The sequence below is a fragment of the Neofelis nebulosa genome, chromosome 18, assembly GCF_028018385.1.
Source record: "Neofelis nebulosa isolate mNeoNeb1 chromosome 18, mNeoNeb1.pri, whole genome shotgun sequence".
In the NCBI taxonomy this organism is placed as follows: domain Eukaryota; kingdom Metazoa; phylum Chordata; class Mammalia; order Carnivora; family Felidae; genus Neofelis; species Neofelis nebulosa.
The window spans coordinates 41,318,946-41,341,652 of NC_080799.1; the positions used below are offsets into that span (position 1 = coordinate 41,318,946).

The window sequence follows — 22,707 nt, forward strand, 5'->3', positions numbered from 1 at the left end:
TGGCATTTGAAAGGGATAGAGATGGGGGGGAAAGCTGGCCATTGCACTTGACAGGCCGCATGGGTGGAGGTGTGTCACATTTGGGCTTCTGTGGTGGAGCCCCGACCACACTGCATGTGTCCTGGAGCAGAGGGTGAGGGGTCTCCGTGGATGTGTGAAGAGCCAGGAGCGCAGGTGACGCAGCCTGGCCACCTTCCCTGCAGGTAGGCCCACCCGGGGCCTCCTGTGGCCTTGGTGGAAGCTCTCTTGCACCTGGCCCCTTGTCATTGGGCCACATCAAGTGGGGTCTGTGGCCCCTATCGTGGCTATCTGTGGCTGAGGCCAGGCAGAGCCTGCCTTGCCTAGGGCAGGGCTTGATGACAAGAGACCCTTGGCCAGCCTCAACACATGCAGCAAGTGATGACCCCAGCTGAATACTGGAATACATTCTTAAATGCTAAGGACCCTGCCAAGCTGCTGAGCCTGTGATGTGGAGAGACTCGAGCTGACTGCTCTTACCAGGGAGCAGGGGCAGAGACAGAATCCTGGAAACAAGTTGGTGAGAGAAGAGAGGTGCCACAGATCAGGGCTGCAGCCTATTGGGGGCTGCAGGGCTGAGAACTGGAAGAAATGACTGAATATGGAGGACAGTGGAGGATAATGTTTGCAAAGTAACAGGGAAGGATGTCACCCACGAGGTGGGGCCCCGCTCTCTGTTCCATGGGGACAGTTTGGGTGTTAAGACACTCAGTACTCTATCTCCACGTAAAGGTCAGCCCCACCCGAAGTCAGGAAGGACCCTAGAACAGATGTGTGCCTTTGTATCTTGGTTAAAGAAAAAAACAGTCCAGTCTTCACCCCTTTATCAAAAAGTCCATTTGGTGTGTGTGTGGGGGGGGGGGGGGGTGTGGTATGTTAATGCAAGCACATAAAATAGCAAGCATCCAGGGACTCAAGATAAGGCTAAATTCTCTTCAAAGACCCTTTCAACCTTGAAATTCTCTAAATATGTTTTATTGCAGTTTTAATTTTAAAAAAGACCTCGTATGATGGAAAACAACAGATGCACCTTAAAGAGAAGACTGCAGGAGCAGTGAACAGGCTGGACAGCCCCTCCATCCGCACAGACTACTGTCTGCGGAGTCTCCCTCCAGACGCTTTTCAAAGGAGTTGTCATCACGCTCTGTGTACAAATTTAGCATCTTTGCTCTGAGGGCATAGAATGATCACACCACATTTTAACAGAGGTCTGGGTGACAGCCCCCCAGTCAGAGGGTCCCTGGGCTACATAAGCACATTCTCATGGAAACACGGGAGAGCCAGCGGACCACCAGGGCCCGGGTATGTCAATGGACAGTCGAATCATCCCGCCAAGCTCCTTCTCAGACCCAGTCCTGGAGGCAGCTACAGCTGGCCCAGAGGAGGCACCCGGGCCTCCTTGGCTGTCCCTGGCCCAAGAGGGTCCTCCAGTACCCTGGGGCAGCACCTGGTCTGGGTGCTCTGCTTCTCAGCCCGGTGTGTCACATGTTGCTTCCTCCCAGTTCTGGAGCTGGCTGTATCTTCAAGGACTTGAGCCTTCTGGCCACCGGGACCCTCAGTGGCTGGCAGATTGGGCTGAGCTGTCCCCTTCCGAAATGCCCTGAGCTGCTGGAGAAGCTGACTCTTCCCAGTACAGTCCCTGTGACATATGACAAGCAACCTCAACACCAAGTGGAGCCAGACCCCCCCATCCAGAGTGCTTCCAGAAGCATGTTCACTGGTTCTCAAGACAGTTAAGATTTTGGCCTCTCAGCCCTTGCTGGGTCATAGGGCATGTTAGCATGTTAAAGGCCTGTGGGAGGAAACCTATGTGACGCTTCTCAACTCAGATTTTTTTTCTTTTTTCCCATACGCCTAATGATGTTCCATTTTAGGGGGAACACTGCCTTTGACTCTGACATTCCCACAGGGTAGGATCCACAGGCTTTTCAATTCCAAAAACTATAGATACAGCATATAAGTCCTAAGTGGCCCCATGACTACCATGTGGGGCCTCTGCATGTTGGAGAGTGGAAACTTCTCTGAATTTAACATTGCACTTCTTAATTCACACTGGCCTTTCCTTTCTAGCTAATAGCCATCACTTTATTCCATCCTGACTTCTTTTCACTTCCAATGCTATCAGCAGTAGGGACCAAATCAATTTGGAGAGCTATTTTTTAGAAGGAAAGTACTAATCCCTTCTCAGGAGCAAAGTGAGGTATCCTTGGTGATGTCAGGAGGACAGCAGCCCAGGCTGGGCCCCAAGTGGGCTCCCACGGGCCACCTCCCAGACCACCCCTAGGCCCACACGTGCTGGCCCTGTGGGTGCAAGACAAAGCTGAAAGCACAAACATCAAACGTGCCAGGCTGAGGGCTTGCTGTGGAAAGCAGAGATGGACCATGCCCAGGTGGTGGGAGCCCCTTGGTGGTTACCGTAGCCCCTGGGAGGAATGACGCTCCTGCTCTGCTGGTCCCTGTTGGTCTCCAAGAGCCGCTGTCTCTTCCTCCTCCTCGCTGTCAGAGGAGCTGGAGCTGGAGGTGATGAAACCTGGGTTCATAGAATGTATCCCACACCACCCGGGCCTCCCTACTGACCCAAGACCACTGAGGTTTCCTGCCAAGTGGTGGAGGGACAAACTCCAGGGTAATGTACCAAAGCCTAGACTGCTGGCTTTAAGCTCTGCCTGGGTTCTGCTCTCCCTGCAGGGAGACCCTGCTGATGGGACCAAGTGGGACTGCCGGCCGCGCTCAGCTCCTGGCTACGAGCACTTCTCCACCAAGCAGTGCTCTGGTACTAGCCCACATGGGCGCTGTCCCACACTGTCCCACCTGTCGAAGCCCCTGCTCCTCCTAAGGCCAATGTGGCTAATGCAAAACAGGGCTGTCACCACTTCCAGTACCTTTCTGAAGACCCAAGGTCCGATGGCTCCGTGGGCCGCAAATCAATGAAGACAGTAGGAGGCTCTGCTGGGCCCCTTAGCTGCAGGCCGCTGGCCAGCCTTAGGCCCAGCTCAGCCTGGAAGCCCGGCTCCATCCGAGCAGTTCTGAGGTAAGAGAGCAGGGTTTTCTGAGTCACTTCTGGGTAATTATGGTATGACCTGTGCTGGGCTCAGGGCTGCCCCCAACTGGATGCCCACCATGTGCAGGGCACTGAGCTAGGCCCTGTAAGTGCCCTTGTTCTTTTGCTCTTCAGAACAACCCTCAAGATATGGCCAACAATGCCCAAAAGAACCATCCATGGTGACTGACATGTTCAGGGTCTGTGCTTTCCCATGTGGTAGCCACTGGCCAAAGGTAGCTACTTAAATTTACATGTTAGCTAATTGAAATCAAATAAAAAAATAAAATTAAATCATTTCCTTGGGGCACCTGGGTAGCTCAGTCATGATCTTCGGCTCAGGTCATGATCTTGCAGTTTATGAGCTGGAGCCCTGCATCAGTCTGTCTGTGCTGACAGCTCAGAGCCTGGAGCCTGCTGCAGATTCTGTGTCTCCCTCTCTCTCTGCCCCTCCCCAACTCCTGCTCTGTCTCTCTCTCTCAAAATTAAATAAACATTAAAAAATATATATAAAAAAATCATTTCCTCATTTGTACCAGACATGTTTCAAAGGTTCAGTAGCCACATGTGGCCAGTGGCTATCAATTGGACAGTGCAGTTCTAGATATTTCTACTGGACACTGGGTTGCTAGGAATGGAAGCCCACTCCAAGTAGCTCAGGTGAAAAGGGGGATTCAGTGGCTCTCAGGTTCCTAAAAAGAGTGCAACAACCAAAGTGTGGGAAGCTAGGCTTTAAGGGATCCTGGTGCCCTGTCCCCACCTCTTCCCTTCCGGCTTCAGTCTTTCTCACTACAGCTGGCCTTTCTCAGCCCTCCCATCCCCATCCAGACACACTGAGACTGGGAATTCTCAGGGAAAGTCTCTGATTGGCCTGGCTTGGGTCACAGGCCAGTGCTAGCCTAACAGTCTGACAAGGCAGGTCCTTGTCTGGGGAAGTCATGTGGATGATGGAGGGAGGGTTCCTATAGAGTGTGCAAAGAGTAGGTGCTCTGAGGCTCGAGTCCCAGCCCTGCCATCTATGGCCTAGACAGGCCAACCTCTGAGCCTCAGTTTCCCCATCTATAACATGGGGATAAGATAATAGCAGCACCTACCTGATCAGATTGTTGAGATGAAATGAGAAATATACATCAAGTGCCCCCGCCCCCAGGTAGGCCTAATAAATGCTGCAAGTCCGTGGGCCACTTCCACAGAGGACAGGGCTGTAGCTGGCAAGAAGTCCCACCTGCTGCTGGTCTCCCGCTGCTTGGTGTCCTGGGGCGTGTCAGCAGGTGCCTTCCAGGCAGAAGAGGCTCTGGATTGTGTGGCACCCAGGAGGGCGAGCCGTTCCAAGAGCCTGTCCTGGGTGTTGAGCAGGGTGTGGTCTGAGGGCAGAGCAGGGAGGCTGCTTAGTGGGGACACTGCCCCTGTTTGATTTACAGTAGCCTGAGCTACTGATTCCCCTTGGAATCCTTTGTGTAGACACACCTCACCTTGTGCACGTCCTCTGCCACTCAGCCCTGTACAAAGACCCCCACCTCCAGCTCAGCAGGGCCAGGGGAGTGGTATGTACACAATCCCCATAAAGAGGGAGTGACTTACTACTAACAGTTTACCTCACTCCTCAGTCCCACATGTCAGAGGGAACCATAATTAACAATTAACACTTAAAAAAGGCAACAGGATTATCCTCTGTAGATTTTTTTTCACTGTATAGATTGTCTTTCCATGTTAACATAGATAGATTCCCTTCATTGGGTTTTAGTGCATTTTGTGCTGTAACTGCTTTAGCTTGACTCCTATAGAATATTGAATATGGGTCATTTCCAAATTTTCACAATTATAAACAGTATTGCAACAAACATCCTTGAATACACACCATCACCCACTGGGGTATTTAGGATAGACTTTAGCAGTGGAATAAGTGGATTGAAGGCTTAAGTGCCTTTAAAATAGAGAATGGATTCTGCCACATTGCCCTCCAAAACAGGTGCGTGGATTACAGCCACTGCCTTACAGGAGAGAGGGTTTCTCCACACCCTGCTGTAAGGCGTTAAATTACAAACAAACAAGCAAACAAAAAAACCTTGTTGAAACAGCACCAGGGGCTCAATCACAGAGGGAGTTTGCTTCGGAATTGGAAGCCAGAACCCACAAACCTTGCTCCTTTGCTTCACTCACCTTTGTGGCCCGGGATGGATGGAGAGGGAAGAGGAGCTTTCCTTTTATTTACAGAACTGCCCAGAGCGAGCCCACAGGTGCAATGGCAGTAATCACATCCCTGGCTTTCTCGGTAAATGGGGAGATGAATGGAAGCAGAGTTTGCTTAGAAGCACAAAATGCAGGTTGGTTTGCTCTCAGAGAGAGAGAGGAAGGCCCGAGGGGGTGGGCAGGAGGAAAAGGTGGGGGTCAAGGGTAGGGACCGTGTCTGAAGGCCCCCCTGGTATCTCCAGAGCCTCTTCCACTCCAGACACCAGCAGGGGGTCATATGTATAATGAATGAGTGAGTGAATGAGTGAATGGGTGAAATTTCCACGGACTGGCACCTGACCTGTGTGGGACCATGAGGGCTGAGCAACAGAGAGGACATGGTGGGCTGCCAGGCTGACCCTATTTTTGAGAGCCCCTGGAAAGAGCATAAGCATGGGGATGCACTTGGGCCCTGGCGTTCAAGATCAGACCTCGGCCCAGGCGGTCAGCTGCCCACCACGTAGCTCCAGGTGCGCGATCTCCCCTGTCATCTTCTCGCCCTGCCAGACTTTGAAGGATGTGATCCAAATCCCACTCTTCAAGTTGCTGAAATAATTAAAGGAGTGATTAAAATGCAGCCACAGGGTCCTGGCAGCAGGAGTGCCTGCTTCCACAGCTGCCGTGACCAACAGAGGCCATCGTGGGTTGTTATGGGTTAGAAATGAGGGTTTGGGTGCCTGCCCACACTGGCACGGGCTCCCTCTCTCACTCACACCTCCATTAAGGTGGGTGGGGCCAGCATCTCCTGCCTTCTCTTTCCTATGCCTTTTTTAGGCAACACTTTTGTTTTTGGCACAGAGACACTGTTTGACCTGGAAACCCCAGTGTTGTCTTAAAACTCTTTAGGTTCATACAGGTTTAGAGTGTTGGGAGGTTAAAACGTTTTCCTCTCTTAAGGAACAGATTGTTCTGGGCAGGTGCTCCCACGCAAGGACTTGGAAAAGAGCGCTGGGGGCCTCCGGGTGTGGCGAGAGGAGGGAGGAAGGTAATTGGGAATTGATGTTCCTTGTAGCTCCTTGTGGCCCTAGGGTGAGTGAAAACAGAAGTGTTTGGGGGCCAGCAGAATGGAAAGAATGGCTTGTTTAAACCACAACTGATGAGAATGAAATTGGTAAAAATGACCTCCATGTACAACCTGATACCGTTTTTCTATGTTGTTAAAATTATCAAAATTTGAAAATAAGGCAAAAAAAGGAATTGTGTGATGTTTAAATGTCATGCTGGAGCTTTTGTGACAAGCCCACCTTTCTGGGGACAGTAATTTGGCTTGCACAGTTGACCAGGGCCCACCTATTTTACAACTTTGTAAACTGAGAACAGGTACAGTGGGTTTTTTCTGTCTGGTAGAGGTGATAACCCCAAAAGTAACAACAACTTGTTGTTACTTTTGTTAGGATGTTGACCAATTTTGTACTTAGTATAGCAATTTTATCTCAGCACTCCTTTCTTTTTCCCCAGTTTTACAAAATCCCAGTTTTTCGTAATCTCTTTGACCTGGCTTTGTCTTCCTGCCAGTTCCCTCATTAATGAGCTAAATACAACGTTAACAGGTGCTCACACTATTTGTGTGAAAGTGACAGCCTTAAGATTTTGGGAATTGTGCTTCAACAAAGTTTGTTCTATATCTTATATGTGGTTGTCTGTCTTTATAAACATGCTTTAGATTAGTATTCCTACAGCCCTTCCTTCCTTCCTTCCTCCCTGCCTTCCTTCTTTTCTTCCTTTTAAAGCAGGATGGAGTCTCCTTGTTCTTCCTTATTCTCGTTAACTCTACCTAAGGATGGTCTGTCTGTCAGGACCACACACCCACTGAGACAGGCATGACTGACGGCTGGGGGACCTAGGACTATGTGCCTAGGGGCTTAAGGTCATTGCTGTAGACTGAATGTCTGTGTCCCTCAAAAATCCACACGTTGAAATCCTAATGCCCAATGTGATGGTGTTTGGAGGTGGGGCCACCGGGAGGTGATTATGTCATGAAGGTGGAGCTCTTATAAAAAGGCCCCAGAGAGCTCCCTCGCCTCTTCCACCATAAGAGGACACAGCCAGATGTCAGGAAGAGGCTCTCACCAGACACTGAATGTGCTGGCGCCATGATCTTGGACTCCCCAGCCCCCAGAACTGTGAGAAATGAATTTCTCTTTAAGCCCTCCGTCTGTGGCATCCGTTATGGCAGCCCAGGTGTAGTGGGCAAGCCCTCAGGTTGTCCTGTGGAGGACCAGCTCATGGCCAACGTGCAGGGGACGCCCTGAGGAAGCACAGGCTGGAAGATGCCTACCTTGAGGGAGAGCACCAGCCATCCTTCCCGGGGCCCCTCTGGTGGCGTCTCTGGTCTTGGAACTGCCACTGCCGCTGCACAGGGTGCCTCTTCCACTTGACTTTGGTCACTGCAGGCTGGGTCCTGGGCATCCCAGGTGACTTTATGGAGTATGTCCTTCTCAATCATCTTCCTTCTCTCCTTTCGGAGGGCTCTGCGGTCTGCATAGTCTGCGGCCCAACCGGTTTGTGAGGCAGCGCTCAGGGGCTCTGCTTTCAGGTCACCTTCCCAGGGGGACAGGGTGGCTTCCTCCTGCGGCCCCTGGTGAGGACCCTGGGTGCTGAGGGACACAGCCCCATGGTTGTCTTCCTGCCACTTGGGGGTGTCCTTGGGCACCCTGAGAAGAGAACTGGTTTCCCCACAGCTGTCTATAGGCCCGCCAGGGTCTCCACCTTGCAGAGAGGCAGAAGCCTCTGTCCTTGGGCCCCACTCTCTCCAGGGTTCTGTGCTGGGTTCCACAGGCACTGCACCTGGCTGTGGACAAAATGGGTGTCCTCAGCGTTCTCAAAAACATACTTGAGGGAATTTTTGTGTGTATGCAGTAAAACAGGTATGTAACATAAGATTTGCCATTTTAACCATTTTATCATTCTGTGACATTAAGCACATTCATAATGTGCAATCGTCACCACTATTTCCAAAGCTTTTTTATCACCCCAAAGAGACTGCACCTTCCCTCCCCCCAGGCCCCTAGTAATCTCCAGTCCACTTTCTGTCTCTATGGATTTGCCTGTTCTAGATATTTCATATAGGTGGAATCACACAATACTTGTCCTTTTGTGTCCTTTGGCTTAGCTTAGTGTTTCCAAGGTGCATGGAGGTTGTGGGTCAGTACTTGATTCTTTTTTATGGAGTGCATAATATTCCATTGTATGGACTATGTTTTGTTGACCCATTTCATTTGTTAGTGGCCATTGAGTTGTTGTTACCTTTTGGCCACTGCAAATAGGCCACACAGCTATTAAGGGGTAGACAAGATGAAACCCAGGCCCTCTGACTCCAGAGCAAGCCCACAGCCTCTGCCCCCATGAGTGAGGACAGACTTTCCTGTCCCAGGTTGGGGAAAAAAAAATTCTCCAGGACAGTTGCTGAGGTAATTGTAGAAATGAAGAAAACTCAAGATAAACTCACTTGGACATCCCTGCACCTGAACTAACTAGAGGTCTTGGCAGGCCTGGGAATTTCAGACCTTCTTCTAGGTGTAGCTGAGTGGGGGAGTCATGATGATGAACGTTCTGTAAGATGACCCTGTATCAGTGCTTGCACTGAGATTTCCAGAACTCTCAGCACATAACCCCTGCCTCTAAACTGGCACTGAGACTTGACCAAACTCTAGAATGGCTTCTAGCAGCACATGGCTAGCATGACCCCGTCCATGAAAACATCTGCCTGAGAAAGCTCAGTGCTGTGGGGAGAATTCAGTGTTTGTTCCAGCCAACACCTGATGAGAGGCCCCTGACTTCCCTTTCTTAAGAGCATTTCCTAAAAAGGGCTTCAGACTCGGAGCTACGTGTCTCTTACAACCCAGAAGCATCTGTCCTGGGCCTGAGAGCCTTTCCTTTGGAATGTTCGCGTCAGGAAGGACATGGCCTCTGTCTCCCTTCTTCCAGGGAGGATAGACTCCTGACTTCCATACCTGCCAGTGGACATGCCTGGCCTAGTCACACCCACGCTGGCCTGCTCTTTGTGATCGTTCACTTCTCTGACTCTAGTGAGCCCTGTTCTCCCCCTCCCTCAGTCTCCCTTGGAAACCCCGGTCACCTCTGCACAAGTCGGAGGGAACTCAGCTCTTTTCCCTGCTGTCAGCAGTTACCGAATGAAATCTGCTTCCCCTGCTTTGACGAATGTCTGGCTGTGCTGGTCTGTGACAGCATACCCACTTCCCCTAGTTAATGAGTGACAACTAGTCACAATAATTACAGCAGAGGTAGGCCTGTCTCCCGGAGCCTTTAAGAAGAGCCAAAAGACCTGATCAGTTGGGGACCTGCCCGGTGATGAAAGTCTATTGATGGATTCTATTTATAAGGGCAGCAATTAATTTTAAGCATCAAGCCATTTTTTTTTTTTTTTAGCAGCAGGCAAAAGTTTATTAGAATATAGGATTAGAAAGGAAGAATAGTAGGAAAGCTCTCTTTACAGAGAGGGGACATTCGAAAGTGAATGCCCCAAGCCATTAATTTTAGATAGAGTTTTTGGTCTTACCTGGGGCTCTGGGAAATGAGAAAAGAAGACGGAAAATTTGCTCTGACAGTTGGCGATGACTGTGATACGTGGTTACAGAGTGTGCTTTGGCATTTCTAATTGTTTCTTGTGTTCACCTCACCTCTCCAGTGAGGGGCACCTTCTTGCCTCTGAATCCCCACTGTCACCCTTATTAAATCAACAAATGTTTAGGGAGTGCCGCAGTTTTGACCTCTTTGACCCACACCATAGAGTCAGGTGACAGCGCGGACACCCACACCCACACCCCATTCTGCCCGCAGGGTCCCAGCTTTGTGGATCCTGGGGGCCTGACTTCTACAGACCTCAGAAGACCCATCAACCGTAGCAAGCCAGGCCCCGGCAGGGTCTTCGGCCAGCTCCTCCGACAGGTCTGGGATCAGGGCAGTGTGATCTCGCTGGAAGATGAACAGCTCCTCTGCCTCGCAGTCCGACTGTGACAAATGAGAGGACTTTTGAATTATAGGGCAGCAGGCAGAGCCAGGAGGGCCTCAGCCTCCGTCTGCCCTTGCCCTGCTGCTCAAGAGTGATCTGGGGAGATCAGCTTTCTCCCAGAGGTCTTTGGCCTGGCTGGTTCCTGCCACTGATTTAGAAAAGGGCTCGGCTGCACAGCCTCGTGAAGTGAGATCCCGGGCTCCAGTTGTGCACATACCTGCCACCCCCTAAGACCTTGAACATAACAGGTGCTCAGATAACACCTGGCACTGAACGAACAGGGCAGCAAGGTGGTAGCTGAAAGAAGAGCCCAGCTCTCCCCCTGGCCTGTAACCTTTAGCCATCACATAAATGACACAGTGTCTTAGCGCCTCTAAGGGGAGAGGGGGCCCTTAGAGTCACCAGCTCACCTTGCAAGGATATCTGAAGATGAGAACGGATGAGGCTGAAGACATGAAAAGGTACTGGGGTCATGTTATCTACTCTCCGTTAGCTTTGTCGCATGCTGGAAGATACCTGAGGCCCAGGATGCTCTGTTTGTCTTTGTAGGCATCCCAGGAAGGACCCAAACCTGTCAGGTTACTTCTAAATGCCTAGCTGCAAATTGTGAGCTTGGCACCCACTACTAGGGAGCTGCTGCCCAGGGCCTTGTCTACCTTTCTTCATCGATAGGGTCACTGCCATTCTTGTGTGTGTGCACATGCCCACTTTTCACTAGGCGGAGAAGCTGGCACAGCTGATTTAAGACTGAATTCAGAGTCACTCTTGTCACCCAATGTTCTCGGTTCAGTGTTCAATATCAGTCAGTACAAACTAGAAACACAATTACGATCATGGGGAGGCAGGGTCTGCCAGGTGTGTAATGTCACAAAGGGCTTCTTATTCTTGAAGAGGCAAAGTAGGCTCCATAAATGTTTGTTGAATGAATGCATGCCACCATTTCAATGCATCACGATAAGCTCTTGGAGGAATTCTCCGGTCATAATTTCAGGTCACTGAAATGCCCGTAAGGATGCCAAGTATGAATAAATGTATTCGGAGGACAAAAAGCAAAATTAGGACAAATGCAGGAGCTGATAAGCTCCAAAGCTGTTCTTGGGTCAACATTGTGCTTGCCATGGGAAGAAAGGGGAATCGGGGCCCAGGAAAACGTAGGAAGAAGGCGCTTGCTTACCAAGGAGGAATCGGAGTCTAGAGATGGGAGCTGCTCCCTGACGGCCTCAAGGATGGCATCCCAGGGCCCTGTCTGGGAGGCCCAGGGAGGTGGCGACTCCTCATCTTTGTCCTGGGATGCCATGAGGACCCAGGCTCCAGGGATGCTGCTCAGCGTGCCATCATCCAAGCAGCCCTGCAGAGGACACAGGGTGAGGTGAGAGGGTTCCAGGGGCCAAGGGCCAAGAGCTCAGGGTGGGGCAGTGGGAGAGGGCTGCCTTTTCAAAGCGTCTACCACCCTGTGGGGGGTGAAAACAGACTGCCAGACCTCCCATTGGTTTCCCTTCTGGTTCTCCAGGTTCCTGTTCCTGTTAGTCAATGTGCCCACACGTGTGTGTGTGTGTGTGTGTGTGTGTGTGTGTGTGTGTGTGTGTTTGAACAACACAGGTTGGAACTGCATGAGCCCACTTATATGCAGATTTTTTTTTCAATAAATGCAGTTAGTACAATAATGTATTTTCTCTTATGATTTTCTTAACATTTTCTTTTCTCTAGCTTATTTTATGTGGGAATACTGTATATAATACATGTAACATACAACATGTGTTAATCGTCTAATGATGTTATTGGTAAGGCTTCTGGTCAACAGTAGGCTATTGTAGCTAAGTTTTTAGGGAATCAAAAGTTATATGTGGAGGTGTGCCTGGTTTGCTCAGTCAGTAGAGCATGTGACTCTTGATCTTGGGGTTTTAAGTTTGAGCTCCAAATTGGGTGCAGAGATGACTTAAAAATAAAATCTTAAAAAAAAAAATTTTAATGTTTATTTTTGAGACAGAGAGAGCATGAACGGGGGAGGGTTAGAGAGAGAGGGAGACACAGAATCCGAAGGAGGCTCCAGGCTCTGAGCTGTCAGCACAGAGCCCGACACGGGGCTCGAACTCACGGACCGCACGATCATGACCTGAGCCAAAGTCAGTCACTTAACCGACTGAGCCACCCAGGCGCCCCTAAAAATAAAATCTTAAGGGGGCACCTGGGTGGCTCAGTCCGTTAAACGTCCAATGTCCAACTCTCTCTCTCTCTCTCTCTCTCAAAAAAATAAGCATTTAAAAAAAGATTTTATTTTAATATTTATTTATTTATTTGGAGAAGGGGAAGGGTGTGCATGAATGGGGAGGGGCAGAGAGAGATTGAGAGAGTGAGAGGGAGGGAGGGAGACAGGGGATCTGAAGAGGGCTCTGTGCTGAAAGTGAAGAGCCCAATGCAAGGCTCGAACCCGCGAACCATGAGATGATGACCTGGGCTGAAGTTGGATGCTTAACTGACTGAGCCACCCAGGTGTCCCTAAAAGAAAGAAAATCTTAAACATTATATGTGGATTTTTGACTGCGCGGGGTATTGGTCCTCCTAAGTCCTGTGTTCAAGAGTCAACTGTATGTGTGTATGTATATCTATATATATCTAAATGTATATATCTATACTATAATATATAATGTAACCATATACATACATATATAATGTAACCATATACATACATACATGTATATGTATATGATAAATAGAATGATATATGTGTATGATATACAGATTATGTAAGGTATTTATATCCCAAGTAACATAAATACCATTACTATCTACATTTTATAGACTCAGAGAAGTTACATTGTTAGTAAATGGCAAAGACAAAATTTGTAGCAAAGTTAGAAGGGATTTCAAGCCTCACTACACTTTACTGCCCCCTTTACAAAGGAGTCCCCAGGAAAGTTTTTTTGGAGTCACCACTTAACCCCCGACACCCAGGCACTTAACCAGCCCCTTCCATCTTTTGTACTCCTAACAGGAGAAGGCCTGGGCCCTCAGGGGTCAAGGTAGCTTTAGGAATGTGGGATGATGGTACTTCAGAGCCAGTGTCTGGACATCCCCTGCAGCCCCCAGATATAGCCCGCTGTGCCTATACTATGAGAAGAGAGCACTTCCGCCCTAGCCCTGCCTGGCTATTACTCTGTGTCAGGGCCCCCATGAAGGCAGCAGTAGAAGATGTGAGTGGTGGGGTACTTGCTTTTGTGCTCACAGAACCTGGAGCAGGAGCTTGGTGCACCCTGAACTGTGAACAGCAGGGTGGGGACGCAGCTCATAACACATCAGCGGATGTTTTTTGGAACCGGGCTCTGTAGGGCAGACTGTAGCGTAACAGATTCGCCAGATATTCTAGGTTCTTCAGACAGGCAAGGCAACAGGGTAGGGAAAGTCATTACAGGTTGCAGCAAGAACATGTACAGTGGCTCAGAAGAGTGAAAATTGCCCAACATGTTGGGGTAAGAAAGTATCTGCTGCGAGAATATGCGGTGATGACAGACCAGATCGCGGAGGGTCCTGAACACCACGGCGAGTTCACTTTAACCTGCTGACTGGGGTTAACGCCTAAAGCTAAGCGGCGGAGCTGCTCGAGTCTCCTCCGAACCCTGGAGCAAATTCCACGTCCGTTTCTTCGCGGCAGCCCGTTAGCCCCGCCCCTATCTCCGCCCCCGCCCTTCTGGCCTAGGTGCCCCGTTGTCCTGACAACTGGACGCCAACAGCCTCCCGGACCAGTCTTTTAAATTCTAAAGCTGGGAAACAGGAAAACACGTCGCTCGTCTTCCCACCCGTCCCCACCCACCCGTTTCCCGCCCCAGTCCCATCAAAATCCCGACATGTACCTTCGGAGGCCACTCACCTCAGGCCTCTACCTCCCCTCTCTGCGCAGTTTTGACAGGACTATAAACAGTTCCCAGTGCGTTCCTCCGGACCCGTTCGCTCCCCCGGGCCGCGGCGCAACTACTGAGGCTGTCACCGCCTTTGGAATCCCCCCTCGGCAGTTTTACATTACTGGACTGCCAACCGCACTTTTTCCCCCCGCTCCTCTTTCGGGACTTGGCGCGTCCTGCCTCTCTTGAAATAGGATTGGTTTCCCTGGCTAGCGGAGGGGAGGGGCAAGGCGAACTTCTCCTGTTGATTGGCTGCCGCGGGGGTCACACAGCGAGCCGGGCGAGCTGACCGGAAGGCTCGGGTGCGGGACGGACAAATTCCACAGCGCCGGGAGCGCCCCGCGGCCCGGCGAGAGTCCCGGCGTGCTCCGCGCCTCCCGCAACCACTTCCGGGGCGGGAGCGGGGCCGCGGTGTCCGGGCGCTGCGGCGGCAGCCCGCGCGGAGGGAGCCCGGGCGTGCGTGGCGGCGAGCGCGCCGGCCTGAGAGAGTGCGGCGGCGCACCGGAACTCAGCGCAGGTACGCTCGGTGGCGGCCCGACACCGCCTGGGGCCGGCACTTGCCGTCTGCCTGTCTGCCGCCAGGCCCGCCCCGCCGCTTGGTAGCCGCGTGAGTTTCTGGCGACGCTTCCGCTTTTGCATCCTTGTAGAGGCGACGGCAGAGCCACGTGCCATGTGGGATTACCAGGAGGAGGTGTCAGGGGATGTCTGTGCGGTCTGGCCTGGCGGTGTTCTCGAAGGACCCACCCCGGGGCCTGACAACCAGGGTGGGTACCCCAGTCTGCGCGAACGGCTCACGCGTCAGGACGAGACGGGCTGCCCTTGGGCTTTTGCAGACTTCCTCCCTGTGGGCGTGGCGGCCGACCATCAGCGTCATTATTTTTTAGTTAAGGTTTTTGGGTTATTGAAAAGGTAATGGATACTAAGCAAGTGTACAAACGTATGGATGAACGTAATCGTTTTATTCATAACAAATACCCCATCATTGTAGAGTGTGTGGCATGTGGCATGGTGATAAAAGAAGTACCAGTCGCTTTACGGCCCCGTGGCATCCGAGTTCTCCCTCCATTGGCTCCTAGAGCCGGGCCTGGTTGTGATTGCCGCCTTGCAGGGTGAGGGACACCTGAGCCTCTAATAATAAGAGAGACCACATAGGGGCACCTGGCTGGCTCAGGCAGTTAAGCTTCCGACTCTTGGTCTCGGCTCATGACCGCCTGAGGTCATGATCTCATGGTTTGTGAGTTCGAGCCCCGCGTGGGGCTCCGTGCTGTGGCTGGGGAGCCTGCTTGAGATTCTCTCTCTCCTTTCTCTGGCCTTCCCCCACTTGTACTTTCTGTCTCTCAAAATAAATATATAAATAAACTTAATTTTTTTTTAATGTCTATTTATTTTTGAAGGGGAGAGAGACAGACTGTGAGTGGGAGAGGGGCAGAAAGAAAGGGAGACACAGAATCCGAAGGAGGCTCCAGGCTCTGAGCTGTCAGCACAGAGCCTGACCCGGGGCTCTAACCCACAAACCACGAGATCATGACCTGAGCCGAAGTGGGACTCTTAACCTACTGAGCCACCCAGGCACTCCTGTAAATAAATAAACTTTAAAAAATATATGAGAGACTGCATGGACTCCACTCTGGAGGAGGCATTTGGAGTAAAAGAGACCCACCTATAGGAGGCTCGAGGGATGTGTGGAAAGGGGCCCTGAACTAGCACTCCGCTTATTTGGGTTCTTATCCAGTATTTGTTGGCTTGGACTATTCAGGTTGGGGTTTCTTGCCTGCAGAGTGAGAAAGCTGGTTGATCTCAGGCCCTGCCAGTGTGAGGAGGTGGTGGTACCAGAACGTTGGGCTTCGCTCTGAACTTGGTTACCTACAGGCCCCATCATATGTACACATATTCTGGCCAAGGGCTTACAGATTTTTTGTCCCTCAGATTGGTGGCTTGTTGGTTGTTTGGCCATCTCAGCTGTTACCTGGAGTGTGGAAGCATTCTTTAGTAGAGACTGAGGTCCTAATGCATCTGTGAATTGCTGGAGTACCTTTAGGCCATCTGAATGGACGTGACCCTCCTTTTCTCTTTTTGCTATACTTGATTTCTTGTTCTCTCCCACTTATAGTAGGTAGGAGACAAATGTTACTTAGGGACCTAAAGGTTCTAATATGAAGCTAATGGCCTGGCATTGATTTGGTTAGGATTCCCAGAATAAAGGACTTTCATGGACTCCTCATCCTGGTATAGTGGCTCTCCAGGAACGTTCCACCACCCCACAAATTTTCCAGTGTATCACTCTCCCATCCCTCCTGTTTTCATGGAATGTATGGGTGGATTCCTACTCAGTCAACTTTTGCCAAACACCAATCACATCATAGTTTCTGTGCTGGGACTTACTTGTCTTTTCTTTTTAAAGATTTGTTTAAAATTTTTACATTAGGGTGCTCCTGGGTGGCTCAGTCGGTTAAGTGTCCGACTTCGGCTCAGGTCATGAACTCACCGTTCTTTTTTAAACGTTTTTTTTTTTTTTTTTTTTTTTTTTTTTTAACGTTTATTTATTTTTGAGACAGAGACAGAGCATGAACAGGGGAGGGGCAGAGAGAGAGGGAGACACAGAATCGGAAACAGGCTCCAGGCTCTGAGCTGTCAGCACAGAGCCCGACGCGGGACTCGAACTCACGGACCGCGAGATCGTGACCTGAGCCAAAGTCGGCCGCTTAACCGACTGAGCCACCCAGGCGCCCCGAACTCACCGTTCTTGAGTTTCAGCCCTGTGTTGGGCTCTGTGCCGAGAGCTCACAGCCTGGAGCCTGCTTCAATTTCTGTTTCCCTCTCTCTCTGCTCCTCCCCCACTCACATTCTGTCTCCCAAAAATAAACAAGGATTAAAAAACATTTTTTTTAAGTAAAAAAAATGTTTACATTAAAATTCACTCATTTGGTGTTTGGGTCTATGAGTTTTGATTAACGTATAGAGTCAACATGTCTATCAACCAGCATATAGAACATTCCCCCCAAATTCCCTCTTGCTGTCCCTTTGTGGTCCCCCCATTCCTAACCCCAGTCCCACTGATCTGTCCTCCAGCCCTTCCATTTTGTTTTTTCTAGAGTGTCCTGTAAATGGAATCATGAAGTAGGTAGCCTTTGAGTCTGACTTCTTTAGCACAGTGAGTTTGATGTTCATTCATATGTTGTGTCTATTACTGTGTGTGTCAACTGTTTGTACCTTCTGCTTATTAGTAGCGTTCCAATATACAGCTGTGCCACCGTTTACTTATCCTTTCGTCCATGTGTGTTTAACAACAGCGCCTTGAGCTATGTCCCCATTAGCGCAGAAGTAAAGACTGGAGATGGTAAATAGCAGAGCTAAATTTTGATATAACTCCCAAGTCCAGGCTTCTTTTCCACCACACCCAGGAGTTGATTAGGTCCAGTGACCCAATTAACGTTTCTTAACTGCCCATCCAAGAGGTTGTCAGGCTTCCTGAGTTCCTGGAGAATTCCCTTTGTAGAACTGGGGCCTGAGGGTTGGTGAAGGAAAGTGTCCACTGCAGTGTGTGACTCACCATATATGCTCCTTTCTTTGTGTCTGGTGACAAGCTCACCGGTATTAGAAGGATGGAGCTGCCCAAACCATATAGCACTTAATGATAATCTTCTAAGTCTGTCCCAGGAGTTGGCTGCATTGAGTGGCAGTCTGCTAGGATAGTGACCAGCCGCCTACTGCAGGTGGGAGTGTGACCATCCTGTTCTATTCCCTGGAACAACCAGGAAGGAACGCTCTAACCCCTCGATCTCCCTCCACAGCGATGTCGGAGCTCAGCGATGAAGCCAGTGAGCCAGAACTCCTGAACTGCAGCTTGTCCATGTGGCATGGGCTGGGTGCTCAGGTCGGCCGGGAGGAGCTGGCCGTCCCCTTGGATCTTCACACAGCTGCTTCCATTGGCCAATATGAAGTGGTGAAGGAATGTGTGCAGCGGTAAGAGACCTTGGGAAACGTTCCTCCTCAGATTTTGAGTACCGTCTCTGTGGCTTCAGATCCCAGGTAGGGCTGTCAGTGAGCTTATGGGGCCTTGCACACAGTCGCAGACATGGAACACACCAAGATATGTCCCTGTGTCTGTCGGACAGCTGTCACTAATGATTTAGGCTGGACACGAATAAGTCCGTTTTTACTCCTAAGAAGAAAACGACAGTTTGGGCTTTTTTCATAAGCTTATGAATCATTTCAGACTTTTGTTAACTATAGTCATTTTATGGTTTTTACTAATTGCAGAAGTGCTCAGACAAAACAAAAATAAAGTTAGAAAGTGATGCCCTGTGGCCTCCTTTCCCCAGGAGATTCATTTTTATCCCTTGTGCCTTCCTGTCACTCTGGCTTCTACCATAGAGGAGGAGGAGGTGGGGTTCATCTTCCTCTCTGGGGATTGCCACCTGACTGCCACCCGCAGTCTTACACATGTGTTAATTTAGTTTTTGGAAAAGGACCAATCTCCTTGCCTCCACCCCCTTACATCCACCTCATGGTTTCTGTTTCTCATTGACAACTAGGAGAAACCATCTATGTCTATATCTACGTGTGCCTGTTTCAGTTCCTGGGGAGCCAGAGCAAAGCCTTGCATAAGCCCTGGGTTTCTGGTTCCTAAGTCATAACTGCCACTTATAAATATGTGGCCAGTTAAGTACAAGTATAGCACTGTGGTAAGACATAATGTTTTGTACTCCTGTACCAGGTGGCTTTTGGAATGTTAGCTGGATACACAAGCAGCACATTCCCTCACAGGGTCACTGAGACCCCAGTTACAACTTTGCTCCTTTGGCGTTCTTGGGTTTTTAAGCCTTTGGGTGTACTGTTTAAATGCATAGTCCAGGAAGGCGCCTGGGTGGCTCAGTCGGTTGGACGTCCGACATCGGCTCAGATCATGATCTCACAGTTTGTGGGTTTGAGCCCCGCATCGGGCTCTGTGCTGACAGCTCGGAGCCTGGAGCCTACTTCGGATTCTGTGTCTCCCTCTCTCTCTGCCCCTCCCCCACTCTCACTCTGCGTCTCTCAAAAATAAATAGAACATTACAAAAATTAATAAATGCACAGTCTGGAATGGCTCCACAGGGGAGAGGGGAAGTGTTTGTGCTCTGGTTGGGACTGTAGCCCTAGCTGACACCAAGGCTGCTGACAGTAAGCAGACTGGGACCTGAAGTGAGTAGAGGCATCAGAAGGGAGGCTTGGGCCCAACTGGACATGTCAGAGCCTCAGAGACACTCTGTGGAGGGCTGGGCTCTTCTCCACATGGAATTGAGCCACCAGCGAAGGTCATCTGGCCAGGATGGTCTGGTCTCTGTGTGCTCTCCCAGCCAGTGGCTACCATTGCATTCCTGGGATCAGGACCTTCTGGAATGGCTGCATGGGTATCCCGGAGTGAATAGAAGGTGCTAGCAAATGGAACATAATTGTCTGGCGTGGCTTCTTGTGTCCAAACCTCTGAGAGGTACAGACTGTGGGTTGACTGTCAGACTGGACTGCCAGATGCTGGCTTTCAGCTGTGGCAACGAGAGCATCGCCTACCTCCATTGGGGGCTGGGATTGTGCAAGAGGAAAGCTGTGGGGCATGAACCATGCAGGGTGTTCTGGAAGTAGATGTTATTTCTATGCCCCAGGCCCAAACTCTGGGGTAGGAAGCCCATAATTTTTTTTCCTGGGGGAAATGCTTCTTTAGAATTTTGGTAGAAATCAATGAAAAAGATAGGATCCTCTGGGTACTGATTTTCCAAGAATGTTTTTGTAGGATGAGGTGATGAGGGAGAAATCTTACCCATTGTCTGAGTCCCTTCCCCTTTCCTTTCCACCGAGCACCGGACTAGCAGATCCTGGTCTGTTGGAAGGCAGTCAAGGCTCCGGGTCACAGTTTCTTGACCTTGGCACTCCTGACAATCTAAGCCAGATCATTCTCTGTTGGGAGGCTGCCTTGTGCATGCAGGATATTTAGCGGCATCCCTGGCCTCCACCCCCTAGATGCCAGTAGCTTTTCCTTATGCACTTGTGAACCAGTAATGTGTCCAGACTTTGCCAAATGTCTCCTGGGGGGCAGAATCCCCCGGTTGAGAACCATCTGTGTTGCTGGGGGTAGGAAAGAAGAGAATTGCTGGCCTTGGGATAGGAGGAGGGGCCAATGAGAATGTGCAGTTGGAGGAGGAAGATAGCCCTGTGGACTTTGCAGAGGCAGCTGTACAGCAAACCTAACTGTTCCCCAGCAAACCTAACTGTTCCCCTGTCTTCCTCCCCTCCCCTATGATGTCCAGTGTGGCAGATAACTTCTGCTTCCTGGCTGTACTTCCCCCTCTTTGTCTTGGCCTGGCCTTGCCGCTGGCTTTGGTAAACCTCACACGTGAGATGGCGGGACATGTCTAGCATATCTTGCATTTGTTTAGGAGAGAGTTAGATTTGAATAAGAAGAATGGTGGTGGCTGGACCCCGCTGATGTACGCTTCCTACATTGGACACGATACCATCGTGCACCTGCTGCTTGAGGCGGGGGTGAGTGTGAATGTGCCGACCCCGGAAGGGCAGACTCCACTGATGCTGGCTTCCAGCTGTGGCAACGAGAGCATCGCCTACTTTCTCCTCCAGGTGAGCTACGAGGGGACTCAGGCTCAGAAATGTGCGGGGCTCCCGGCTCTGGCAGAGACGTGAACCACCGCAGACCATGGTGTGCATGTGCGTGTTCGTGTAATCACTTTGATTCTTGCAGTGTGACGGCCTGGAGGGCGCCCGCCCCACACAGAGGAGCTGAGGCTGTAACGAGCATTCTGTGTTCTCTTGAAGCAAGGTGCCGAGCTGGAAATGAAGGACATTCAAGGCTGGACTGCCCTCTTCCACTGCACCAGCGCTGGGCACCAGCAGATGGTCAAGTTCCTTTTGGACAGTGGAGCGAATGCCAACGTGAGGTGATTACCAGGTCTTTGGTGGTCGCTCTGACTCTGAGGAGGGCAGCTGGGGAGGCTAGAGTGCAGAGTAGCCCCTGCCTTGGGCAGAGGGGACAGTCCTGTCCAGGCATGGGGAGCTTGAGGATAGGCTGAGCTTTTTCCTGCATCTGTCAGGGGACATTGGGTCCAGCACTTTCAGTGCTCTGAGTCTCATTTTCTTCCTTCCTTCCTTCCTTCCTTCCTTTCTCTTTTTTTATTAACTTTTCAAAATATTTATTTATTTTTGAGAGACAGAGACAGAGTGTGAGCAGGACAAGGGCGGAGAGAGAGGGGGAGACACATAATCCGAAGCAGGCTCAGGCTCCCAGCTGTCAACACAGAGTCCAAACCCACGAACTGCGAGATCATGACCTGAGCCACAGTCAGACGCTTAACCGACTGAGCCACTCAGGTGTCCCTCTTTTTTTTTTTTTAATGTTTATTTATATTTGAGACAGAGCACAAGCAGGTGAGGGGCAGAGAGAGGAGGACAGAGACTCTTAAACGGTCTCTGTTCTAACAGCAGGGAGCCAGATGGGGCTCAAACTTGTGAACCGCAAGATCTTGACCTGAGCCGAAGTCACTTAACTGACTGAGTCACCCAGGCGCCACTGAGCCTGAAAACTGGAGATGGCAATACCTGTGTCATGGAGTTGTTAGAAAAATTACATGTTCTGTCACACATCAGGGGCCTGGGCCTGGCATTGTGAATGGCACTCCGTTTACATGCATTAAATGCTAACTCCTTTCTCCTTCTTGCCTTTGTCTGTGTTGGGTGAGGTGATGCTTTGAAAGCAGTCATGAGTTTTGTAAGCCAGAAGGGGTGTTGTCGTCCAAAGCATGTCACAGTGATAATCCCCTTTCAGCACAGCAAGTACCAGCCCCGCATCCACCTGACACTGTGCACGCCCCTGGCTGAAGCCATCTAAGATACACACCACCGTTTCATATGCCACTGAGGAAGAAGCGCCACTGATCAAAATGCCACTTGCCTGTTGATTTTAAGATAAATTCTGGCTTCAGAGATGTTAAAATGCAAAAATGGTGTATCTTACAATGGATGAAACCCAGGATTTAGCTTGGTTCCTGTCTTCTAGACCAGTCTGAAGGGAAGTGAGGGTCAGAGGGCAGCTGTAGGCAGTGCTGAGCAAATTGTAAGCAAACCCCAAAATAAGCATCAGATACTAGGCAAACTAAGGACAAGGTAGATGGTTGGTCCTGGAGCTTTTGGGAGGGTTTCTGGAAGATGTTGAGCTCAAGGCATAGGATCTGGATAGGTGGAAGGGAGACGCTGGCTTTCTGTGTGCAGTGAAAAGCAACAGTTGCTTTCGGCTCGTAATTAAAATGGAAATTTAAGAGGTGGCAAGTGGAAGCAGCTTAGGAGTGATTATCGGGGGCACCTGGGTGGCTCATTCAGTTAAGCGTCCTACTCTTGGTGTTGGCTTAGGTCATGATCTCACGGTCATGAGATTGAGACCCATGTTGGCCTCTGTGCTGACAACGTCGAGCTTGCTTGGGATTCTCTCCCTCCCTGTCTCTCTGCCCCTCTCCTGCTCTCTGTCTCCCTCTTTTTTTTTTTTTTTTTTAATTTTTAAATTTATTTATTTA

At 50.3% G+C, this 22,707-nt stretch overlaps 2 protein-coding genes across 10 annotated transcripts in view; one reads left to right on the forward strand and one right to left on the reverse strand.

Moving 5' to 3' along the window:
* Positions 1 to 977: 977 nt before the first annotated feature.
* Positions 978 to 14,468, reverse strand: DNAAF8 (dynein axonemal assembly factor 8). 2 transcript variants are annotated; one of them, XM_058710740.1, is made up of 12 exons: positions 14,125 to 14,468; positions 13,488 to 13,873; positions 11,434 to 11,607; positions 10,130 to 10,258; positions 7,997 to 8,078; positions 7,566 to 7,774; positions 5,719 to 5,833; positions 4,284 to 4,422; positions 2,901 to 3,044; positions 2,434 to 2,538; positions 1,466 to 1,657; positions 978 to 1,188 (listed from the first exon to the last, which is right to left on the reverse strand). In XM_058710740.1, the coding sequence occupies exons 2-12, from the start codon at positions 13,551 to 13,553 to the stop codon at positions 1,050 to 1,052; spliced, it is 1,494 nt and encodes a 497-aa protein (XP_058566723.1). In that variant the 5' UTR covers positions 13,554 to 13,873; positions 14,125 to 14,468; the 3' UTR covers positions 978 to 1,049. The 2 variants fall into 2 exon arrangements, with proteins under 2 accessions (XP_058566723.1, XP_058566722.1); XM_058710739.1 differs by having other exon boundaries at positions 2,434 to 2,532; positions 7,566 to 8,078; positions 14,125 to 14,464.
* A 77-nt stretch (positions 14,469 to 14,545) lies between these two features.
* ANKS3 (ankyrin repeat and sterile alpha motif domain containing 3) overlaps positions 14,546 to 22,707 on the forward strand; it is a 33,852-nt gene continuing 25,690 nt past the window's right edge. For 4 of the 8 annotated variants that reach the window (XM_058710725.1, XM_058710727.1, XM_058710726.1 and 1 more), the window contains exons 1-5: positions 14,558 to 14,672; positions 14,803 to 14,919; positions 17,947 to 18,118; positions 20,566 to 20,764; positions 20,960 to 21,081. In XM_058710725.1, coding sequence (XP_058566708.1) covers positions 14,826 to 14,919; positions 17,947 to 18,118; positions 20,566 to 20,764; positions 20,960 to 21,081 — 587 coding nt within the window. In that variant the 5' untranslated portion in view covers positions 14,558 to 14,672; positions 14,803 to 14,825. Of the gene's footprint in view, positions 14,673 to 14,802; positions 14,920 to 17,946; positions 18,119 to 20,565; positions 20,765 to 20,885; positions 21,082 to 22,707 lie in introns of those variants that run through there. The other 4 variants (XM_058710729.1, XM_058710730.1, XM_058710731.1 and 1 more) reach the window with 4 other exon arrangements.